Here is a 10,000-nt window from a genome sequence, read left to right as displayed (position 1 = left end):
CCTAGTTGTGAGAGAACAGTCTTGAGATTATTCTTGGGCTGCCGTTGTGAGGACAGTTCCTTGATTCTTGGACTGCCTTGCTGTGAGAGGACAGTCCTTCTGAGATGTTGATTCTTGGCTGCATGAAGGCTGTCGAGGAGCGAGACAGTTCTCTTGCATTCTTGGAATGCCCGTTACTTTCGTACCGCTTCTTGTTTTTGAGAGACAGTCCCTTGATCTTGGCTACCTGCTTTTGAGAGAAGACAGTCCGTGACTTTCTTGGCTGCCTGCTGTTTTCGTTTCGTTTTGGAGAGACAGTCCTTTGCTGATTCTTGGCATGAATGCTTTGTTGAGAGAGAGACAGTCTTGATCTTGGCTGCCCCCTGCTTGTGGTTGTTGAGAGGACAGTTCTTGGACCTGGATTGCATGTTGTGAGAGACAGTCTTTCGATTTCTTGGCTGTCCTGTTGTTGAGAGACAGGTCCTTGATCTGGATTGCCTGTTTTGTTTGAGAGGTGAGAGACAGTTCTTGGGATCTTGGCTGCCTGCTCTTGGACGTACTTAGCTTGTTGTTGTCGTTCGGTAGTTTTTAGGAAGGACACAGTTCCTTGATTCTTCTTGACTGCATGCTTGTTTGTAGAGGACAGGTCTTGATTCTTGTCTGCCTGCTGTGAGAGACAGTTATTGATTCTTGGGCTTGCCTGTCTGTTTTTTTGTGAGAGGCAGTTCTTTGATTTCTGGCTGCCTGCTGTGAGAGACAGTCTCCTTGATCCTTGGCTGGCCTGACTACGGTGTGAGAGACAGTCCTAGATTTTGGATGCCATGCTCTTATGTACGTGTGAGAGAGACAGTCTTTTTGATCTGGGCTGGCCTGTTTGTGAGAGACCAGTTCTTGATTCTTGGCTGACCTGTTGTTGTGTTGAGAGGACAGTCCTTGATGTCTTGGTCCTGCTCTTGCTCCTTGTTTGTTGTGAGAGGAGAACAAGTCTGATTCTCCTTTGGCTTGCATGCTTGCTTGCTCTGATGTGCGTTTGTTCTTAGTGGACGAGGAAGGAAAAATTGAGACGCGAGGAGAGATTTGAGGACAGTATTCGGAGACACAGTGGGAGAAGAGAAGGAAGTTGCGACAGGGGAATTGGACCGCGGAAGCGAGAGTTAGAGACGGGACGGGAGAAGGAGACGCGTTCGAAGGAAGGAACAAATGAGATAATTTAGGTATACGTCCCTTTGATTCTTTGGCTCTTCGCCTTGGCCTCTGCTTTGCTCTGGAAGAGGACATTTCCTGGATCTTGGCTGCCTTTGTTTGAGAGACAGTCCTTTTGATTCTGGCTGCCTTGCGTGAGAGGGGCCAGTCCTTGAATTCTTGGCTGCCTGTTTGAGAGACTAGTCCTTGATTTCTTGGGCTGCCCTGCTGTGAGAAGACAGTCTTTGATTATGGCGCCTGTGTTGAGAGACAGGTCTTTGAATTCTTGGCTTGCCGTTGTTGAGAGACAGGTCCTGGATTCCTTGACTGCGTGCTGTGAGAGACAGTCCTTGAATTCTTGGCTGCCTGCCTGTTGAGAGACAGTCCTGCTCTTGGCTTGCCTCCTGTTGAGAGACAGTTCTTGATTCTTGGCTGGACCATGTTTGTGAGAGACAGTCTTTGATTCTTGGATGGCCTGTACATGTTGTGAGAGGGGAAGTCTTGATTATTGATGGCTGCCTGTTGTGAGAGACAGTCCTGATTCTTGACTGCCGCTGTGAGAGGAAGTCACTTGATTCTTGGCTGCATGCTGTGGAGACAGATTACGGGTATCGGCTGGCCGATTGTGAGAGACAGTCTTTGATTTTGACGCCGCCCGTGAGCGGACAGTCCTTGATTCTTGACGCTGCTGTGAGAGGACAGTCTTTGATATTGGATGCTGTTGTGAGAGACAGTCTTTGATCTTGGCTGCCTGTTGTGAGAGACGTCCTTGATTCTTGACTGCTGCTGTGAGATACAGTCCTTGATCTGGTGCCTGCTGTGGAGAGACAGTTCTTGATTCTTGGCTGCTGTGTGAGAGACAAGTCTGATTCTTGGCACCTGCTGTGAGAGACAAGTCCTTGATTCTTGGCTGCTGCTGTGAGAGACAGTCCTTGTTCTTGGCCTGTTGCTGTGAGAGACAGTCTTTGATTCTTGGCTAGCACTGTGAGAGACAGTTCTTGATTCTTGGCTGGCCTGTTGCGAGAGACAATTATTGGTTTTCTTGGCTGCCTGTTTGAGAGACAGTCTTGATTCTTGGATGCCTGTTGTGAGAGACAGTCTTTGACTCATGGCTGCCTGATGGAGAGACAGATCATGATTCTTGACTGCTGCTGTGAGAGACCAGGTCTTTGATTCTTTCTGCCTGCTGGAGAGACAGTTCGTGATCTTGGCTGCCTGTTGTGAGAGACAGTCTTTGATCTTGGCTGCTGCTGTGAGAGACAGCATGATTCTTGGCTTGCCTGCTGTGAGAGACAGTCCTTGATTCTTGGCTGCCTGCTGGGAGACCAGTCTGATTCTGGCTTGCCTGTTGGGAGACAGTCTTGATCTTGGCGTGTTGTGACGAGACAGTCCTTGATTCTTGGCTGCCTGCTGTGAGAGACAGTCCTTGATCTGGCTGCATGCGTGAGAGACGTCTTGATCTGGCTGCCTGCTGTGAGAGACAGTTCTTGATCTTGGCTGCCTGTTGTGAGAGGACAGTCCTTGATTCTTGGCTGCCTGCTGTGAGAGACAGTCCTTGACTCTGGCTGCCTGTTGTGAGAGACAGTCCTGATTCGTGGCTGCCTGCTGTGAGAGGACAGTCTTGATACTGGCTGACGTTGTGAGAGACAGTTCTTTGATCTTGGCGCCTGTTGTGAGAGGACAGTCTGATTCTTGACTTGCGTGCTGTGAAGAGACAAGTCCTGATTCTGTCTGCTGCTGTGAGAGCAGCTTTGATTCTTGGCTGCTGCTGTGAGAGACCAGTTCTTTGGATTCCTTGTTGGGGGGTGGGCCTTGCATGGGGGGGGTTTTTTTTGTGAAGAGAACAGGTCTTGATCCTTCTTGGCTTGCCTGTGGTGAGAGACAGTTTACCTTGATTCTTGACCTTGGCCTGCCTTGTGAGAGACGCCTTTTGATTATTGGCGGCCTGCTGTGAGAGGACAGTCCTTGATTCTTGGCTGCCTGCTGTGAGGAGGACGTTCCTTGATTTTCTTGGCTGCCTGTGGAAGAGACAGTCCTTAGATTCTTCTTGGCTGCCTGTTTTTGTGAGAGACAGTCCTTTGATTTCTTGGATGCCTGTGAGAGAGAACAGTCCTTGATTTTGGCGGCCTGTTTGGGCAGAACAGTCCTTTGATTCTTGACGGGCCTGCCGTGAGAGACAGTCCTTGATCTTTGATTCCTTGCTTGCCTGCCCTGAGAGACAGTCTTGATTCTTGGCTGCCTGTTGTGAGAGACCAGTTCCTTATTTCTGCTGCTGTGTGAGGAGCATCCTTTGATTCTTGGCTGCCTTGGTTGTAGAGCAGTCTTTGATTTCTTGCTGCCTGTTTGTGAGACAGTCCTTTGATTCTTGACTTGCCTGCGTGAGAGACAGTCCCTTTGATTCCTTGCTGACTGCTGTGAGACAGTCCTTTGATCCTTGGCTGGCCTGCCTTTGTGAGAGACAGTCTTGATTCTTGGCTCCTGTTGTGAGAGACGTCTTTGATTCTGCTGCTGTTGGTGAGAGACAGTCTTTTGATTCTTGGCCTCCCGGTTGTAGCGAACAGGCCTTGATTCTTGACTGCCTGCTGTGAGAGACAGCCCTTTGATTCCTTGGCTGGCTGCTTGTAGAGACAGTTTCTTTGTTCTTGGCCTGCCTGTTTGAGAGACAGTCCTGATCTTGGCTGACTGCTGTAGAGACAGTCGTTGATCAAAGCTGCTTGTTGTGGAGAGAGACGTCCTTGATTCTTGGCTGCCTGCTGTGAGAGACAGTCCTTGATTCTTGGCAACCTGTTGTGAGAGACAGTCTTTGATTCTTGGCTGCCTGCTGTGAGAGACAGTCCTTGATTCTTGGCTGCCTGTTGTGAGAGACAGTCTTTGATTCTTGGCTGCCTGTTGTGAGAGACAGTCTTTGATTCTTGGCTGCCTGTTGTGAGAGACAGTCCTTGATTCTTGACTGCCTGTTGTGAGACATCTTTTATTCTTGGCTGCCTGTTTGGAGAGAAGTCCTTGATTCTTGGCTGCCCCCCTGTTTGTGAGAGACAGGCTTTGATTCTTGCTGCCTTTGTGAGAGAGTCTTGATTTCTTGCTGCTGTTGTGAAGACAGTCCTTGATTCTTGACTGCCTGTTGTGAGAGACAGTCCTTGATTCTTGGCTGCCTGCTGTGAGAGACAGTCTTTGATTCTTGGCTGCCTGTTGTGAGAGACAGTTCTTGATTCTTGGCTGCCTGTTGTGAGAGACAGTCCTTGATTCTTGGCTGCCTGTTGTGAGAGACAGTCTTTAATTCTCGGCTGCTGCTGACAGTCCTTGATTCTTGACTGCCTGTTGTGAGAACAGTCCTTGATCTCGGCTGCCCTGCTTGTGAGAGACAGTCCTTGATTCTTCGGCTGCCTGCTGTGAGAGCAGTCTTGATTTTTGGCCTGTTTTGAGAGACACTTCTTGATTTTTGGCTGCCTGCTGAGGAAGACCAGGCCTTTTGGATTCTTTTTGCTGCTGTTTTGTGAGAGACAGTCTTGATTCTTGGCTGCCTGTTGTGAGAGACAGTCCTTTGATTCTTGGCTGCCTGCTGTGAGAGACAGTCCTGATTCTTGGCTGCCTGTGTGAGAGACCGTTGGTTCCTTGATTCCTTGGATTTTGCCAGTGTGAAGACATTCCTTGAACTTCTTTGCTCCTGTGTGAGAGACAGTCCTTGATTCTTGGCTGCCTGCTGTGAGAGACAGTCCTTGATTCTTGGCTGCCTGCTGTGAGAGACAGTCTTTGATTCTTGGCTGCCTGTTGTGAGAGACAGTCCATGATTGCTGACACGCCTCAAATTGTGAGGTTTCTAAGCGTTCCCACAGTCAGTGTTTTTCTTTCTTCTATGATAGGTTTGTAGCTGTTGTGAAAATATGTTAGCCAAAGTAGGGTTAAGGAAGATAGCATAGGTAATATTAATTCCTATTTGTTTATTTAGCTTCAGTTTATGTCCTCGCATTTCATGATTGTCCTCGGGGTCAGCTTGATCTTCAGAAAGTACTGAGTTTTGGGCTCGAATAAATCAAAAGCTTTTCCCTCTGTTTACCATCTCATGGATTCATGTCTCAACTGAGAACTCATCCGTTGTTTTATATAAAAACTATTAGATTCCCTCGTCCAGAGTAGAACAATTTTTCGTTCTGTTATAATATAAATGACTTGTGTACACTAATTTATGAAACCCTCTGCTTCACATGGCGTTGGAGGTGACGTTCTTAATCTTGTAAAAATGTTCAGCTTTTACTCGAATCTGTAATAAACGTTTTGAAAGGAATCTATATTACTAGTTTTTTAAAAGAGGCTGTGATAAACATTTTCAAGGAATCTGTAATAAACGTTTTTAAAGGAATCTTTAGTAAAAGTTTTTTAAGGAGGCTGTGATAAACGTTTTAAAGGAATTTGTAGTAAACATTTTTAAAGGAATTTTTAGTAAACGTTTTTTGAAGGAGTCTGTGATAAACATTTTAAAGGAATCTGTATAAAGGAGCCTGTGATTACCATTTTAATGGAATCTGTAATAAAGGTTTTTCAAAGGAATCTTTAGTAAAAGTCATTTTAAAAGAGGCTGTGATAAACTTTTTAAAGGAATCTGTAATAAATGTTGTTAAAGGAATCTGTAGTAAAAGATATTTTAAAAGAGGCTGTGATAAACGTTTTAAAGAAACCTAATAAACGTTTGTAAAGGAATTTTTAGTAGAAGTTTTCTTAATGGAATCTGTAATAAACGTTATAAAGGAATCTCTAAAAAACGTTTTTAAAGGAATCTATAGTAAACGTTTTTTAAAGTAATCTTTCACTCTACTTCTTGCCTCTAAGGCTTGAGTAATCTTAAGCAGAAATAATTTATGTAGCTGCCTAAATACTTTGTTATTAAATAGACATTTTATCTGAAGTGAACTGCTCAGATGTAAGTCTATGTGTTTTTATTGGGAAGTGAAGCTGTGTGCATTGTGTCTTCCTTGGACCCTTGGCTGAGTCAGTTTCTTGGCAAAACGTCGTATCTTTATTCTTCTTCCTCTTCTTCTTCTTCTTCTTCTTCTTCTTCCTCTTCTTTTTCTTCATCTTCTTCAGCCAAAGAACAAGCATATTTCAATTTCAGTCCCCAGAGCTAAAGCTCCTAACTCCCCCCCACTCCACCCCCCCACCCTTCCCCCCTTCTCGTCTCTCTCTCATCCGTCTAGCTCCACCGTCTCTCTCTCATCTCTCTCTCTCGCCTCTGCTCAGGCAGAAGAACAAGTGTATTTCGACTTCTTCTAGAGCTAAAATCTCTGACGCTAAAACTCTCTCTCTCTCTCTCTCTCTCTCTCTCTCTCTCTGGCAGAAGAACAAGTGTATTTCGACTTCTGTTTCCAGAGCTAAAACTCTCTCTCTCTCTCTCTCTCTCTCTCCTCTCTCTCTCTCTCTCTCTCTCTCTCTACCGTCAGGATTGCCATGAAAATTTATAGATGCTTCGTGAGTGGTTTGCCCAAATCGAAGATCAACTTTCCAATCAGGATCTCAGAGAACTTCGTATGTAGGCTTTAGCTTCCGGTCTGTAACACTGTCCTGTTATAACTTACAGTCTATAGTAGATTCACATCAACTGTGCATTTGATGTCTAGGCCAGTCCCTTACGACGCTCCTGATTGGCTGTTGATAAACCAATAACAGGGCTGGAAACTCAGTCTCTCTCGAGAGAATTCACATAGGCAGGATGTATGCTTTCAAAAGCATCCCTCAGGAGAGGTGGAGCATACATCCTGCCGGTGTAAACGCTCGAGAGAGACTCAGAGTTTCCAGCCTTGTGATTGGCTTATCAACAGCCAATCAGGAGCGTCGTAAAGGACTGGCCTAGACATCACATGCACGGTTGATATGAATCTACTATATGAGAAGTTTGAACTCTATTTTGTAAAAAATGTGTACATAATAGTTAATCGTACGTCACTGTTGATCGTAATTGGGAGATTGTGCATAATTGTCCGTACGTGTTTGCTGGGAGGCAATGGAACTTAAAGAAAGTATTACGTAAAAGGAAAAAAGGAGAAGAAGACGATAGAATGAGGAAGAACGAATATGGAGAGGGAAAAAGGAAATGGGGGAAATACTTAGAAAATAAAGAAGAAATAAAAATCGTACTTTTTTCTGCCCAAGAAAATAAAGAAGAAATAAAAATCGTACTTTTTCCTGCCCAAGGATGAATGCACTGAAAAAACATTGAGTGAAAGAACAAGGCATTGAATCAAAGGTTTCATCCAGAACATTACGTTTTAACAATTCCTGTACTGTCATGGCATTCTATTAATGAGCAGTATTTACAAACGAAGAATCCAAACGTGTCTCCCCCATTCTCAACTCGAATGGTGAGGGAATGAATGCAAGTGCTTCATGAAAAGGGCCCCCAAGACAGCGCATAGACACGTAGAATATTGATCTCGAGGCGTTGTGTCGACGTGTTACGTTGCAAGAATGCAAAAATTCTTCTTGGATAAATGACTTATTGGGAGGGACCCCCTTATTGAAACCCCCCTCCCCCCCAGGGGGCCTTCCCTAAGGCCCTGAGGGTTCATTGGCTTGGTGTATGTCTGGTGGCGCTTGGGTGGCCGCCTTGGTAGGGCAGAGTGTGTGGTTGGGTGGGAGAGAGGGGGGGGGAGGGGAGGGGAAGTGGGTGGGGCTTTATGGTGGCTGGCGGCACTGTGACACAGTTCTGTCTCTCTCCAGTATGGTTGGTCACAACGGTGCCTGTTGTGTGCATATATGTGAATATATATATATATATATATATAATATATATAGAATCTATATATATATATATATATGTATATATATATATAATTGTAGTATATATTATATATATTAATTATTTTATATATGTATAATATATATGATATGTAGATAATTATATAGATTTATAATATATAATTAATATTTTTAATTATAAAAATATAATTTATATTATATATATATATTTATTATATATATTATATCTATAATAATTTAGATATATTTATTTTTATATATAATTTAATTATATATTATTATTTAATAATTATATATTAATATATATATATTATATATATTTATAATATATTAATATTTAAATATATTATTTAATATATTATTTATTATATTATAATAATATTTACTATATATAATATTTAATATATTATATATTATATTTATATATAGATATCATTATATTATATTTTAATATTATATATTAATTATTATAATATAATATTTTATTAATCATAGATATATATATATAATTTATATAATTGTATAATATTATATATGTATATATATATATATATATATATATTATCTATATAATAATAATATTTATATTTATATAATATATGTAATTATATTTAATTATTAATAAATTTATATATGATATATATATTTATATTTATATATATATATGTAATAATAATATATATATATAATATATATATATATATATATATATTTATCATATATATATATCTTTATATATAATTATATATATATATAAATAGTTTATATATATATAATATTTAATATTATATATTTTATATATATATAATATATATATATATATATATATATGTAATATATGTGTTTGTGTGTAGTTCATTAATGGCAAAAGATTACCAATTGTCAGTTCGACATTATATGGTAAGTTTTAGTATGGCAAGCAAATAAGAGAGAGAGAGAGAGAGAGAGAGAGAGAGAGAGAGAGAGAGAGAGAGAGAGAGAGGAGAGAGAGAGAGAGAGAGAGAGAGAGAGAGATTTTTGAAGAAGTGTTCAAAAAAGGGGCTTGAATGTTGGCGATCACTAGTTTGTCATAGAGTGTTGTGTTGCATTTAAGAAGGTTCCCAGGTTGATTGAAAACTTGATTAGGAGAAAATCTTTGTATGAGATGCAAGTGCGTGCAGAAATTAAAAATCATTTGCAGGGAGTCAAGACCATGAATAATGTGATCGATATGAGAGAGCCCCTTAGGGGGTAGTGCAACCCCCTTTCGTTCCTTTCACTGTACTGTACCTCCTTTCATATTCTCCTTCTTTGATCTTACTTTCCTCAACCCTCTCCTAACAATTGATTCATAGTGCAACTGCTTTGAGGTTTTCCTCCTGTTACACCTTTCAAACCTTTTCCTGTCAATTTCCATTTCAGCGCTGAATGACCTCATAGGTTCCAGTGCTTGGCCTTTGCCCTTGATTCTATATTCAACTCAACTCAATATGAGAGAGAGAAAAGGAAGGCAAATGATAGGAAGAAAAAGCAGCCATTTGATGGTATTATTATTATTATTGGTTGCAGGTCCAGATTGATATAGCATGTGAGAGTTGATGGCCTTTGATAAATATTAATGGCTTTCGAACCTTGTGCTAGGTTCATTCTCAGTCAAGACTTGACTGAGGATGAACCTATGACAAGGTTCGAAAGCTATTATTAATATTTATTAAAGACCACCAACTCTCGCATGCTATATTACCGTGGACCTCCAACCATTATCATCATTTTCGACGCTGAAAACTGTGCACATTATTATTATTATAATTATTATTTTATTATTATTATTATTATTATTATTATTATTATTATTATTACTTATTATTAACCAAACAAAAACTTTTTTCAGTTTTCTTCTGAAGATTGAAAAAAGAAAGCCACAAAATCACTGTGTAACGTGTTTACTTCTAAGTATTTACATTTGATTTTAATGTAAATACTTAGAAGTAAACACGTTACACAGTGATTTTGTGGCTTTCTTTTTCAATTATTATTATTATTATTATTATTATTATTATTATTATTATTATTATTATTATTATTATTATTATTATTATTCAAAAGATGAACC

General features: G+C 40.6%; 1 protein-coding gene across 1 annotated transcript in view; it reads right to left on the bottom strand.

Moving 5' to 3' along the window:
* The window catches only part of LOC135225372 (uncharacterized), a 34,258-nt gene that overhangs the window by 433 nt on the left and 23,825 nt on the right, over positions 1-10,000 (bottom strand). Inside the window, exons 2-3 of the mRNA XM_064264703.1 lie at positions 3,368-4,926; positions 2,041-3,179 (exon numbers count right to left, since the gene is read on the bottom strand). Coding sequence (XP_064120773.1) covers positions 2,041-3,179; positions 3,368-4,926 — 2,698 coding nt within the window. The remainder of the gene's footprint in view (positions 1-2,040; positions 3,180-3,367; positions 4,927-10,000) is intronic.

This window comes from Macrobrachium nipponense, chromosome 13 (assembly GCF_015104395.2).
Source record: "Macrobrachium nipponense isolate FS-2020 chromosome 13, ASM1510439v2, whole genome shotgun sequence".
Classification (NCBI taxonomy): Eukaryota; Metazoa; Arthropoda; class Malacostraca; order Decapoda; family Palaemonidae; genus Macrobrachium; species Macrobrachium nipponense.
This window is presented reverse-complemented; position numbering and strand designations above follow the sequence as displayed.